The sequence below is a fragment of the Dioscorea cayenensis genome, chromosome 8 (assembly GCF_009730915.1).
Source record: "Dioscorea cayenensis subsp. rotundata cultivar TDr96_F1 chromosome 8, TDr96_F1_v2_PseudoChromosome.rev07_lg8_w22 25.fasta, whole genome shotgun sequence".
Lineage (NCBI taxonomy): Eukaryota > Viridiplantae > Streptophyta > Magnoliopsida > Dioscoreales > Dioscoreaceae > Dioscorea > Dioscorea cayenensis.
The window spans coordinates 3,685,298-3,699,370 of NC_052478.1; the positions used below are offsets into that span (position 1 = coordinate 3,685,298).

At 35.2% G+C, this 14,073-nt stretch overlaps 2 protein-coding genes across 2 annotated transcripts; one reads left to right on the forward strand and one right to left on the reverse strand.

Moving 5' to 3' along the window:
• Positions 1 to 375: 375 nt before the first annotated feature.
• On the forward strand, positions 376 to 6,249 carry LOC120266390 (transcription factor UNE12-like). Its single transcript, XM_039274016.1, has 7 exons — positions 376 to 793; positions 932 to 1,003; positions 1,242 to 1,367; positions 2,312 to 2,377; positions 4,049 to 4,114; positions 4,439 to 4,516; positions 5,472 to 6,249. Exons 1-7 carry the CDS (start codon positions 494 to 496, stop codon positions 5,706 to 5,708), a joined length of 945 nt encoding a protein of 314 aa, XP_039129950.1. The 5' UTR covers positions 376 to 493; the 3' UTR covers positions 5,709 to 6,249.
• A 1,524-nt stretch (positions 6,250 to 7,773) lies between these two features.
• On the reverse strand, positions 7,774 to 14,073 carry LOC120266391 (NADH dehydrogenase [ubiquinone] flavoprotein 2, mitochondrial-like). Its single transcript, XM_039274017.1, is given in 11 exon segments — positions 7,774 to 8,169; positions 8,255 to 8,280; positions 8,283 to 8,319; positions 10,448 to 10,525; positions 10,784 to 10,830; positions 10,946 to 11,051; positions 11,195 to 11,272; positions 12,550 to 12,666; positions 13,607 to 13,672; positions 13,796 to 13,837; positions 13,914 to 14,073. Coding segments are annotated over 11 exon segments (780 nt in total). The 5' UTR covers positions 13,989 to 14,073; the 3' UTR covers positions 7,774 to 8,061.

A 14,073-nucleotide genomic window follows, 5' to 3' on the forward strand; every position in this document is an offset into this window, starting at 1 on the left:
CATATTCACGTCCAATGGACATGTTTTTATTGTATTTTTCGTTTTGTTTTATATTCGCTTTTCAATAGGTTCATAGTATCCTTGTTGTTATGTTATATATTTCTATTCAATAAAATGGTATTTATTCATCCAAAAAAAAAAAAATAAAAAAAAAAATAAAATAAATAAAATTTTATCAACGAGCAACAATCCATTGAAAAGGACAAGACGAAAGAATCAAACCAAAAATGAAAATTACAATATAATAAAAAATAATAATTATTATTATAAATAAAATAATAATAATAAAGAAATCCACGCTTCTTTTGGATTCCTTTCCCTTTCCCACCACCGCCTTTCCCCATTCTTCTCTCTCCCTCCTTTTTTTCCTCTATATTTATATAAACCCTCGTGAGAACCCAGAAGCTCGTCCACACCCTCGAGCTCCCCGGCCGATGCCCTTTCGCTGCCACCACTGCCCCCCGCCGGAGATTTTCGCCGTATCCCATCCCACATGGCCAACCCCCCGCAGCCCCCGCCGGACTGCATAACCGACGACTTCTTCGAGCAAATACTATCCATGCCCTCCTACGCTGGAACCGATCCTAGCGCCGCCGGTATCGGCCTCCAACTCAACTCCGGCGAGGGCTCTGCTGCTTCCTTGGCCAGCGCCAGCGGAGGGTATTCTGGGTCGTTGTTCCCGCTTGGGCTGAGCTTGGAGCAAGGAAGGAGCGGGTTTGGGGTGGCCGACGATGGGTCCGGTGGCGGGAAGCGGTTTCGGGATGAGAACAATGATAAGGCGGCGATGAAACCGGTGAGTAGCCTTCTTTATGAACTTTTTTGCCCCTGGTTTCGGTTTTGAATGGCGGCGCGCGCGTCTTGGGTGTTTAGGTTTTGGTTCTTTTGGAGGGAGGTGGAGGGTGTTTTTGACCTTTTGTGTTCGCCGGTGTAGGAACTGGCGAGCTTCTTCCCGGCGTTCGGACACGTTCAGGCACATCAAATCCGGCCCAATCCTCCTCCTCAGGTCCGCTCAAGCTTTCAATTTTGAGAATGTTATTTTCTTTTTCTTTTATAAATTCTTATACATGTAATGCTAACGTCAGTTCGGTGGTGAGATCACCTCCTTTGCTTTTGTTTTTGTTTTTGTTTTTGTTTTTTTTTTTTTAAAAAATTTTTTTAAAAATTGTTTGTTAGGTGTGCTGGTGTGCAAGTGATTTAGATGATTCTGAAAATTTTAATTTAATTTCATTTTTTGGGTCAAGATGTTCAATGCAAAAGTGACGAATATTGGAGTTGCGTCTGTGGCGCCGCTGCAGCCACCGGCCCCTCGGCCGAGGGTGCGCGCCCGGCGGGGACAGGCTACAGATCCGCACAGTATAGCTGAACGGGTAATGTCTTGTGACTTTGTTGTTTACTTGTTGAAATTTTCGGTTTAAGAGTTATTTGTATTTGAAATTAGTTTTTAATAACAATTATTTGATGAAGATTTGATTTTTAGTCAACTGGAAGGAGTGATGGTGAAAAAATCTGCCTGCTTTAAGAAAATGAATTTTGTATTGATTAGTGATAGAGGAGGAATTTGATGACAAAACAGTGCTGGAGAATAGGAGAAGGTATTGTTATATGTGGAGAGAAAAATGGATTCTGATGTCAGCAATGTGGAAAAGGGAGAGGAAGGTAACTAGCTATGTCATGGTATTCAAGGTGGATCTTGCTAATGGTTTGACTAGTAGTAGAAGGATCTAAAATATGACAGTTGAGAGAGGAAGAGCAGCAGGTTATAATTTTAGAAGATTGTTGGTGAAGGTCATTCAGTGATATCTCTAATCTCCATGAGAGAAATCATACGCCACATGCTGTCTTGGCTGATGAAAGTTCCAATTGACTTGTGTGCAGCTATTTTTACCTTGAGTGCTTTGCAGAACTCTCTGCAGATTGGGTTTAGGTTAAATATATCAAAAATTGCAAGAAGCTTTGCCTACCATCCAAGACAAGGCTCTAAATTAATTTCTGATATGAGGGAAATGAAATGGGACAACAATGATCTTAAACATAGAATTTTTAATCAAATCTATTTGGGCCATTTTATTCTTTCCAGCCATAAAGGGGCAGTTGTTCCAATTTTCTATTACGCAGTTTTTTTAAAAAAATTATTTGTTAGAAGTGATTTTTCTGTTTTTATTAAATGAGTTATGGGGTTCAATATAATTTGGATACATTATCTTTGGTTTCTTGTTTTTATTTTCTAGTTGTTATTTGTGTTTTGCTCTCAGTTTCCACCATCCTTTTTTTTTGATATAATGGCAATTTTAATAACTCCTTTGTGGTGCAGCTACGTAGAGAAAGAATAGCAGAAAGGATGAGGGCTTTACAAGAGTTGCTACCAAACTCCAACAAGGTCAGCTTATGAGGAGCATTTTCATTCTATTTTCCATTTTATCCATATTCTGATATTATAGCTGTATGTGTACCCGGAGTAAAATTTAAAATTGTTATTTTTAATTTCTATACTCATCATGTGTAGTTATCTGTCTGATTTGTATTCTGTAATTGAGATGACACTACTTGTTACAGTGGGGGAGGGGGCCACAGATAGTGTAAAACATGGTTTGGTGAATTCTTAGGGCAGGGAATACAACTAATTTGCTCAAAGATTATAAAAATAAGAGAGATTTTTTTTTGTGTATTAATTATAATATTGTTTACGAAAGTAAAAGTTATGTGATAATTGAGAAGTATCTGTGATGAAGATAGTGGACAAATGATTGAGCTAGATAACTCAGTGTCACATACATCTGGGCTTCATCCTTTCCCATTGGTACAGTTTTAACATAGGTTGTTGTATGTTAAATGCAAGATGACATGAATCGCCAATGGGAATTCTCTGAATAGACGAGTGGCAGAGATGCCAAGGAAGTATGGGATCAAAATTTTTCACTTGTGTATTTCTTCAATTGACAAGATAATATCTTAGTGAAAGGTCATGGTTAATCTTTGTTTTGATGGCTATCTTATTGGCCAGGTCATCCAATAAGTTTTTCCACCTCTCATAGATTCAACCCTTGTACTCTTTGTTAAATTCTCACAGTAGATTAGTTTTTCCACTCTACACTTGTGTACAGCTGCATGGTCTCTAATTCTTGTGCCTATGGCTTTATAATTATGCCTCTTAATGCCTTCCAGGTATTCAAAGTCACCCAACCATGTCTTTTATGAAGTTTTAAACTTTTTTTCTTAGGCCACTAGGACATTTTAAACTGCTTGATAGAGGAGGTTAAATCCCTGCTGTATAGCTAGCTTTCAAAAGTTTAGGTGGTGTTTGGTTGTGGTTAGAATTAGCAAGGATTAGTTTGAATAAGGATTTTGGAATTTAAATTTGTATTGGCGGGAAAGTTTTATCCCTTGTTAATTCAAATTCTTATGAATTTTGATTTGATTAATGCTAATTGAAGCAAATGCCTTTCTCTAGGTGCTTTATGAAGTAGATCTTTTTGCTGTATACAACTAGATACAGCTTGGTACCAGTGTTCATTTTTTCAGCATTATAAATTTTACCTGTGAAACTTGATTCAATTTACAATTTTCCGCTATGGATTTCAAAATTAAGGCCACTAAGCTAGGCTTTTGTTATGATTGTTTAGGCTACTTGAGTAAATTGTATGTGCTTGAAAAGCAGAATGCTTGATCTACTGCTTCTTCCTAATTCTTATCTATCAAGATTTTTCAATTGCCCCCACCCCCCAATGTGTCCTTTCTATTGTTGATAGTAAAACTTCATGTGAGTGTCCTTGTCTTTATCCTTTCCATTTCCTTGATAGAAATCTGAAACATTTGGTGAAGATGCAATCGAATATCACATTGGAACAGAAACCTAAATGATTTTGACTTTGTTGCATGGTCTTATGAGTAGTTGCATTGATGCCTTAGTCACTTTGAAATAGTTTATGTAGGTTATATGTGAATGTTTTTCTGCATTTTGACAGTAACAACCAATAGTTTTTAAATTCACTGAAAGTGATATAAATACGCTCTGGCATTTATTTGTTACAATTTCCCTCTGTATTTGCAGACAGACAGAGCAGCCATGCTTGATGAAATTCTAGATTATGTGAAGTTTTTGAGGCTGCAAGTCAAGGCAAGATCCACTTTTTCATGTTAGCTTGTGCTATTTTTGGTCTGAGTTTTCTTTAAACAATTTGGAATCAAGTTTCTGTTGGTGCTAGAGATCCGAACTCCTTGATATGGAAAAATTCTTTCATGGGTCTGTTGGCATGTTTCTCTTGTTTTAAGCAGAAGTTAATGGATGCCAGTGTGGTCAAGTTTTTGTTTCTTTTTTTATATATTTTTGAAAGACTTCAACAAGAAGTGAGAATCATACCTTTTTCTTTTTCTTTACTTTTGTCGTTCTTGGATACTCAATGCGACTTCAATCATATTCCTAACTCATATGTCATGACAGGTTCTGAGCATGAGCCGTTTGGGTGGTGCTGGTGCTGTGGCACAGCTGGTAGCTGATATCCCAGTCTCATCTGTTGAGGTAATAGACTGATAGTAGAACTAGCACTAATATGAACGCCCATTGTTATATATAGACTTTTCTTAATATACTTCACATATTAGAAATGTGCAATTATATCGTTTATGTTGGTGATAATTTTACTAGATCAAGTGATGTCAGCATTTTCTCTTTATTGGTTATTTCTTCATGATTAAAGCTCTACTGTGGTTTTTTTGTGCTACCTAAATGCCAATTGCCATAAAGTTAATTTTCTGTGGTAGGTTTGCAAAGCTTATTCATCTTTTATCTATACCTGTGAAAGTGTCCTGCATGATACTATGATGGTATTATTTAAAAAAAGAAAAAGAGGAAAATGATATGCAAAGCATGCGTGCATGCAGATGCTTTAGTCCAACAGTACTTTTAAATAGAAATATCAGTTTTCAGTTCACATTGTCTGATGTTTTATGGAGTTGATCATCTGAAAATGCAGCTGTTTGAGGCTTTTCTTATTCAAGGTTGCCAACAAATTTCAGGAAAGGCATATCTGATAATTCTGATGAATTTATATGATTTAACTGAATAATATTTATTTATGTGTTCTCTGGTCTTTCGCTAACATTTTCGGTTATGAAAAATGGTTCTTGCAGTTAAAGTTGATAGAATACTATGTTAATACTGCATGCATGCATTGATGCTGTACCTTGCTTTTGTACCTTATCCTCCCATGCCCACTCACCAACCTCAATATACCATGTGCTTAATAAGCTACTTGATTCTGTTTCTTTTCAACCATGCTCCGCAAAAGGTGCTGTTCATTATGTACATAGAAGATGCTTAGAGCATATGAATAAATGTATCTATGAAAAACAGATACTGACAAGCGATCTGATGCACATTCTTATTCATGACTTTTTTTTTTTTTTGTCTTTCCTGCTTGTGTTATACACTCATTTTCATTTAATCTCAGTTTCTTCTGATTCAATTCCTTCAGGGTGACACAAGTGAGAGTACAAACAAACAACAGCAGGTGTGGGAGAAGTGGTCCACTGATGGCACTGAAAAACAAGTGGCAAAGCTCATGGAAGAAGACATCGGAGCAGCTATGCAGTTCCTCCAGTCCAAAGCTCTTTGTATCATGCCTGTATCACTTGCCAGTGCCATCTACCACTCAAACCACCAGCCCGATTCCCCGACGGTAGTCAAGCCGGAACCTAACCCCTCTTCATAGCCCAAAATCAAACCCAACCTCAGCTCATGTTCTCAATCTGATCTGATCTGATCTGATCATACAAGGCACATTGTAGCTCCAATCTCTTACGATAGTTGGTCAAGATAGTTCCACAAAAATGGCCCACCCTACCCACCAGTAAGACATCTCTCTATCTCATCTTCTTTCTCTTTTTTCCTTTGTCTCCTTTTTGTCAAAAGTGCTGTGATTACAAGGCAAGCAAAGCAAAGCAAAGCTAAGCAAAGAGTGTCCACTGGGAATGTATCTCCTGATGTTTCAATGCTATTCTCATACCTTCTTTTAAAATTGAGAGTGAAGTGTTTGTCAAAGGTCTTGCCGGCTCTTGATTTTGTTACTGGGGTGTGTAGGGCACTAGCTAAGCAAGCACTTTGTGGTGGGAGCTATTGGCTTTACTTTTGTAGTTAGTGGAGCTCTGGGGTCTCCAAAAAGGATTATGTTATGCTGATGGGTGGGTATGGATTACCACAATCCAATATATGTGTTTTTTAAGCAATGAAAAGCAAGTTGAAATGGATGATGATGATCATTATTTTTTTATTGCTTTTATTGATATTGGAGTCTTTTATCAGTGTAGGTGAGTGGGGTTCACTTTTTTTTTAAAATTTTTTTTTTTTATTAAAGCTTCGTGCTTATCATCACCAGAATGTGTTTCTAGTGTTGAATGTTACATATTTTCAGTAATTGGTTGGCCGGTGATAATAATGCTTATTAATTATCTGCCTATTGCCTGTGGGATTGTGTGTCTGAGGTTTAATAAAAAAATTATATATATATATATATGGCAAAACATCAGCATCTGTTATTGCTTTTTAAGAATATTTGATTATAGGCGTTAGCTGTTATTTATATAGAAAGTAGTATAAAATTAATGTCATATATTGTGTATAATCACTATTTAGTATTGTGTAATAATAGATTAGATTTGCATCGAATGGCTACTCCCATATATATATATATATATATATATTTTTGTTTACATTTTGAATTGTAAACAAACAAGTCTATCTGCTTGCTATAGTGGGTGGGTCTCCTCTGCTTTTTCTAATTCTGAAGGTACCCTTATTCTTTCTTAATATTATAAAATGACCTTGCTTTTATGCTTGGCTTCTTTTTTTTTAAAAAAAAAAAAGTTTTTCTGATATCTTTAATTGTCAAAATGACAGTATCTAATTACTGTAACAAACTTGTGCTATGCTTGCACGTATACTATCCTTTTCAGGAAATGGCTTAAGTTTCTTAAAATTAGCTTAATCATTATCCTTATAATGTGTTTCAAATTTTATATAAAAATAAAAAAACGTAAAGAATCCTTCATTTTCACATATATTGCAATCAAGTTAAAATATAAAAAAAGTATTACAAAAGGTAATAAATAAAATAAAATTTAATCATAATTATGAGGTATTTATTGCAAGTAAAAGCATCTTATGTCAAAGAAAAGATTTCAGAAGTCAATCATAAGTGTGGTTCTGAAATTTGATTGGCCTTTCACTTGGGGATTTACTCTACCATCCAATGTGGGTTGGTACTTGTCTCTGTGTCTGTCCATCCAGCAGTCTGGGCGTGACTTGCGGATCATGTGTTTCGAAGATACTTGTGATTATTTCCAACCTCGCCAAATGACACCAATAATTTTCGTTTCCCAGTTTTTGGTTTTTAAATGTTGTTAACCAGTCATAGAGTTTGCCAGGAATGTAGGGAATGGAGATAACAATATATGCAGTAGCCCATTTGTTGATTGAGAAAATCCTAAAATATAAATTGACAGGCTGAAAAATAGACATGTTATTTAGATTAATAATAATATATAATTTTATTGAGCAGATAGAGTGAATTACAAGGCTCCCAAAAATTAAATCAGTCATATTGGTAAGGAAGCATCTTTGTTAAGTGGGAACCAGTGTAATAAAAATATAAAATGAATCAGTTTTGAGATATCACATCCACTCTTGCTTTGTTTGGGAAAATAAATAATTAATAAAACAATTAAAAAAACAAGCATAGAGCATTCCATGAGTGTCAAAGAAGCATAAGATTTCAGGTGGACATAAAATGTGTAAATTAAACTCTTGATGCGCCAAGGATACATGTCTTATTGAAAATGATATGCCCACCGAAAATATACATTAATGGGAAACCATCAATATTTAACACAGTTCACTTGAGTGCCTGGTAAAATTTTATGCTTCAGATTGTAACTTAGCTGATGATGATCAAAATGGCAAACTTCTAAAATAAGAGAGCAAGATCATGAATAGAGATTTTGATAACAATTGTAGGTGTTAATTCAAAGCATGATTCCCAATATTGATGGCATGCTTATTTTGAAAAATCAGCAGGCATCGAGATCACGGCACGGAGGAGGTTTCGGTTCCCCTAGCAAAGTAGTATTCCCTCCTTCCGGTCCGCTCTTTGTCCTTAGTGGATTTTGTGTGCCAACCTAAAAACAGATTAAAAGTCAAAGCATAAAGCTTATAGCCAATTGATTAAGCGATTATTAAAGGCTATAATGCTTAAACTCTTACAGGAGGAGCTTCACCCCTTTTAACATCTCAACAATCTCAATGACTCGCTTGGGAGTGATGTCTTCCTGTAAAAAGAACCCAAATTAAAAAGAGAAAATGATTTAACATTGAAATGACCGGATAATTTCAACAAACTAAAGCAGTCATAGATTCGGATTATGTCTTGTTGAAAAACAAAGCGAGCCAAACCAAGACGTATGAAGAATGTCAAGAAGCATGTGCATGAAGAAATTCACCATGTCGCGTTCAACAAAAGTCTTCCAGGTTATGGGGTCAACTAGTGAAGAAAAAACCCCAATGGGCAGGCCCACAAACAAAATGCAACCCAATTTCTCACGAGCAACACGGCTTTCATGATTTCATCCAAATTCAAATTGATATGAATTAATTTGACTTTAGACACTCAATGATGAACCAGAATAAGGAAAAAAGGTCAAGAAATCATCAATTTCATTTCTTCATCTTGATTCAACTTCAGAATAATAATCTCAGAGGATAAGGACCTATTCAGCAGTCATGAAGACCAAAAGCAGTATATCTTCAAGAAACTCCGAATCCCTAGTTGCTCAATTTTTGAAAATCAGTTTACAACAAAATTTTTCTTGAAATGAGCATAAGTCCAGGCTCCCGATGGGAAGTGGTTCATATGATTTTGACCATGCCATGAATTACCAAAGAAGCCCAATTACAAGATTTAGCATCAAAATGTGCCTTTAACCAGATAACCACAAGTCAGGAGAAACATATACCTCAGTAATGGTCTTAAAATTCTCTATACCACAATTTATTAGTTTTACATACAATCGTATTGATGACTTCATGAGAAATAAGTTCAAGAGGTAGCATTTATCCACTTGTTCAACTTAGTTACCACCCTACAATCTTCCCTTGCTAATTAAGATGTGTGACTGACTAGAAAATCCACTCTTGTTTGCAGTATTCATATAAATTAAGTGAGATGGTTACAGAACGATCAAAAACTCATTCAATATCAATCACAACCTCATAAATTTCCAGTAGTTCGTATATTGTTAACTATTGCCCCATCTAATGCCCCTGCCATTACTTCAAGACTACAGATTATGACTGAGAATATATTCTAACTTTTTCTTTTAATTTTCAGGTTAAGTATAGGTATTCCAACCAAAAATGAAACAACCAATAGCATAGAGGTAATCCAAATATCAAACCTCATATCATGAAGCTCATGACACATTATTGAAACTAGCTGCTTTTAAATGCAACTTCAAGGACTAGAATGAGAATGATTGCTAGTTTACTTTAGTACCAGATCCTCACAGCTACACATGCCAACTCATAATAACTCCCTTATTGTAACTTGATGGTCTTTGACAGATTGAGGGCATGCAATGTGGTATAATACTAATAGTTCACAGGTTATTCTGAAATACTTTCCGATAGAAGTTCAATCTATTTAGCACCAAAAATGGCTCCCCATTTGTTTGTTGCAGTGATAACATTTTATGAACTTAATATTCCATTGCCATGCTTTCAGAGTTCTGATCCAGTAAATTTTATGACTAATTGCTGAAAATTTTTAGAGCACAGATATGCTTTCTAAAGTAAACTTTCATGAAGCCTACCTAACAAAACTAAGGAATTTCTTTTCCCTTTAATGAAAATACTCCGGCCATAAAACGCGATCAATGAAGGCTCATTGAACCTGATTTGATTGACAGTGATTTATAGCATATTTCTTTTAATCATGTTCTGAAAATGTACGACAAGTGCTATTAAAAACAATATGGCACACATAATGCGCAAAAAGTGATTGAATGATTGTATTTACAAAATCAAAAACTGTAAATGCCTAGGTTCACTGTGCTTATAAAGGGAAATATTAATCGTTAGACAAAAATATTTTTTGGATATTATCTAGTTTTGCGGTTTACATATTATCTCACAATATTATCCTGTTCGCTTTTTATTATCTCTCAGGTTGTGGAATAATATCTTCTTTGATTATATTTATAAAAAGATAGTTCTTTTAATTTGGACAATGACCAGTTACTAGGGATAAACTTTATAGAATATTAAATTTTCATTGTAGCAAAGGTGTATATATGGGTTTTTCCCTGGGCATATATGAAAATAACTCCAAATTAGAGGAACAGTATTATTTTAAAAAAAATACTGAATTGTGAAAAAGAAAGGGGGTTAACGTGAACTGACATAGTAGTTGTATGTATATCCTTCTGAACCTTTAGAATAGTCAGCCACAGTGATCATTGGAGCATTAACGCAGCAGCCCTGCAGAAAGCCATAATTATGCTTAGAGTGCAGTGAAATTAGTATAAAGGCAAGGGTAACTTGAATAGAACAATCTTAACTTAAATCCTCCCACAGAATAAGTATTCTCCATCTAAAAATTTCTTAACCGCAAACTAAATTGAAAGTTCTCAGCATAAACATTGTTGAAAAATTAATAAGCAATCATGATCTTCCTGGTTTGGTGTGTTTGTTTGCTATCAAATATTAATTGCTCAAGGATTTCAGGCAAAGTTCTACCATGCACTCCATTTCTCCAACAGAAAATAGGCCATCCTTGGTCACTTCTGGAAAGTTAAGAAAAAAACAAAATAATCAAAATTCTTGTCACAAAAGAGCAAGAGAATGGTGGGAGTGCAAAACAGGGAACTGCAAATAGTGTATCTAATACATGCAGCATACCATTCCGCTTAACTCCTAGATGTTTGAGCAAAGCTTCTTCAATTTCACGAGAACCACGTATCATACAAGGTGTTGTGCCACAAACCAAAAGGTGATATTTACCAACCTAAAATAACACAAGCCTGTTTTTATTATCCATGGATTAAGTATCTTTTAATATATATAAATGCAAGTGTATCAGATAACAAGCAGCTAAGTAAATAGAATGAAACATATCATTAGAGCACTGTGACAAGATGAATAACTTACTTTTGTCCGGTTAAACATCGAATAAAAGGTAGCAACTTCATATACACGAATTGGAGCAACTTCTATAATTTTAGCCACCTGAACCACCGCATAAAAATTTGAATTGACTTTGCAGAACATAAGAAATGAATTACAAAATATGACAAGAAGATTATATTATATATAATCATAGATATATTGGGAGTAAATTTTTAGGACTCAAGGTCATCATAAGGCTAGAAACACTTTAATTTTGTTTTGATGTTTAAGGCAAATCTGGGTAATCGCAATTTCCAGAGAAAGTTAAACAGGATCTGTCAAATGCATCATAGAAGATGATCAAATTTTCTACAGTAGATTTTAAGCTAATTGACTATCCCATAATTCATGTTTACTTCTGAATAAAATCACCAAAAATTCCCAACTTTTATGGGAATCGCCAACCTGGAAGATGTCTGTATGCTTGCAAGCAAATAAAAATGTTTCCAAATGCTCCACTATTCATTTGAATGGAGCAATATCTAGGAAGATGTAACATGCTACACCAATCTTGACTATTTTATGATATGTATCATTAAACATCAATATAATACATCACATGAGCATAAAATTTATAGTTTTAGAAGAAAATATGGTATATAGATGGCGAGATACGCATCTAGAAATTTCATGTAAATGCACATATGGTTATGATGAAAGTTTCCAAGGAGAACCTTTTTAGCTGATCATGAGTAAATTGTTTCATCAAATTCTATGAGAAACACAACCCATATTCATGCATATGCAGGGTATAAATTCATGCAACTATTGAACTTATCAAGAAAAACTCCCAAGTAGAACTCCCAAAATAATTAACTAAGCCCTGATTATGATAACTACAAAAGGAACAATGCCTCATCAAACAATCTTAGTCTTGGTTGATTGCATAGAATTTAGTGATGCTTTCATGAACCAGTGTACACTTATTCAATGTAGACAACAGCAACAGAGCAGATGGATGTGAACAATTTAGATGACCAGTAAAAATAAGAACGAGTTTATAAAGAATCTGTGGTTGTAAGCGATAGAACTATTCTCCACAGGGCACATTAAAGGACTCCATTTAATTACATGCACCAAGATCCAACAGATTAATCTACCAAAAACTAAAAATGATCATAGCATGACATTTTGAGATGAGCAGAGCAGAAGATCTTGGAAATGTTATTAGCAACTATTTCAAACATCATATCGCCAACTTCGAGTTATAACTGAAAGCCTAATTTTAACTGGTTAATAATTGATAAAATATAAAAAAGATAAACTCCATAAAGAAATATAAAGATAATTAAAATTATCATCAATAATAAATCAATCAACAAAAATCTACAACATACTGCATTCATTGCAGAAACTGGAAGCCATCCACCATGCTGCTGCTGTGCCAGATCCAACAAAGGAATAACAGCAGATTGCTTATAGTTGGAGGGATAATGAGATAGTATCTCCTTAACCTGAAAATACAAGCAATATAAACAATAAACACAATGTACAAGCCATAGAAATATAGCAGATAGTAAGCAATTCTTTAATCCTTATCATCAACGTCTTGCCTGCACCCAGAACTAGAGGCTTATGCATAAGATCTGCAACACGGCAATTTTATCAGCAGTATCCTACAAGTCCAAAGAAGTAGATTTCCTATGGCATGGTGAAAAACAATTTATTCCACCATAGAATGGAAGACATGATAATGAGTGGTTGCACAAATTCTTGCTTCAATACTGCTAATTTAAAAATTTTAAAGAAGATGGTACAATCAAGGCTCCTTTAAGTGACTCTATAGTAATGAACATGATTATGCTACAAAAGAAGTCATATGTTTGCAGTTAAAGTATGAAATCAGTTCATCTTATGCATCATCAAGCCTTCAAAATCTTGCTAAGTGAAATAGATGAATAAGTGATACAGGTGCTGATAAAAGAGAACAGTTGAACATGCACAGAAAGACCTCAAAATCAAACTTTTGAAACTGCCGAGAGGGATGCTGACAGCAAAATCACCTAATCTGATATGAGGGTTGTCATCTGAGCAAGAAATGTCATCAACCTTATGCAGTTGAATTCAGGGATTGATCAGAAACTGAATTACTAGAAGCATACTGAACACTGAAGCTATAATAGCAGGAAAAACCAAATTCTACGAGCTTAAAAATGTCCATAGAAAAATCTACAACTTTTCAACTACAAGTACATTGATCAATATCAGAGCAATATTTGGTGGACAAGGAATTTCTACCACCATCCATAGGGTGCCAAATTAATTCAACTGAATTAATAATACAATCATATGGTTCTAAGCATAATCACCTAAACAACAACAACAACAACAACAACAACAAAATGCAAAATTTAACGAGTGGAAACACCATCGAATCAGAAGAATTCAACATACCCGTTCCTTGTTGACTTGACTAAAATCCCAAGGCATGTCAGGATTGTTATCTGGCGAGTCAATGTGCTGTAAAATCATAAAAAAACAAAAACAAAAAAACAAAAAAAACAAAAAAATCAAAACAAATGCAAGGGAGACAGGTAGAGATTATAGTGGAATGAATCTAATTGATAGATCGGGAGAGCTCACGTAGTTCAGCGCGGTGGAGAAGGATCTGGAGGCAAGTGTGACCTGGAATCAAATTCCGTGAGAAAAATCTCAATGGAGAAACAACGAAGCAAAGAAAAACGGAGAGGGGAAAGCAGACCTTTGGGGATCCATGGAAAGCCGTGCGGATCTGGAACACACGTTTCGCCGCTAGGCGGGTCGCCGCTGGAAACATGGCGCTGGAGTTGGGAGGCTGAGTGATGGAGAAGCCGGCGATATAGAGCTTGAGAAATACTTGCTCTTTTCTTCCGAAATGATGT

What these genes read in the sequence shown, in the direction of transcription:
- LOC120266390 (XM_039274016.1), top strand. Translation starts at nt 494, where the DNA reads ATGGCCAACCCCCCGCAGCCCCCGCCGGACTGCATAACCGACGACTTC. An exon ending in GGCCCAATCCTCCTCCTCAG is followed by an intron (nt 1,004 to 1,241) that starts GTCCGCTCAAGC and finishes TTTTGGGTCAAG; the next exon opens with ATGTTCAATGCAAAAGTGAC. An exon ending in TCCCAGTCTCATCTGTTGAG is followed by an intron (nt 4,517 to 5,471) that starts GTAATAGACTGA and finishes CAATTCCTTCAG; the next exon opens with GGTGACACAAGTGAGAGTAC.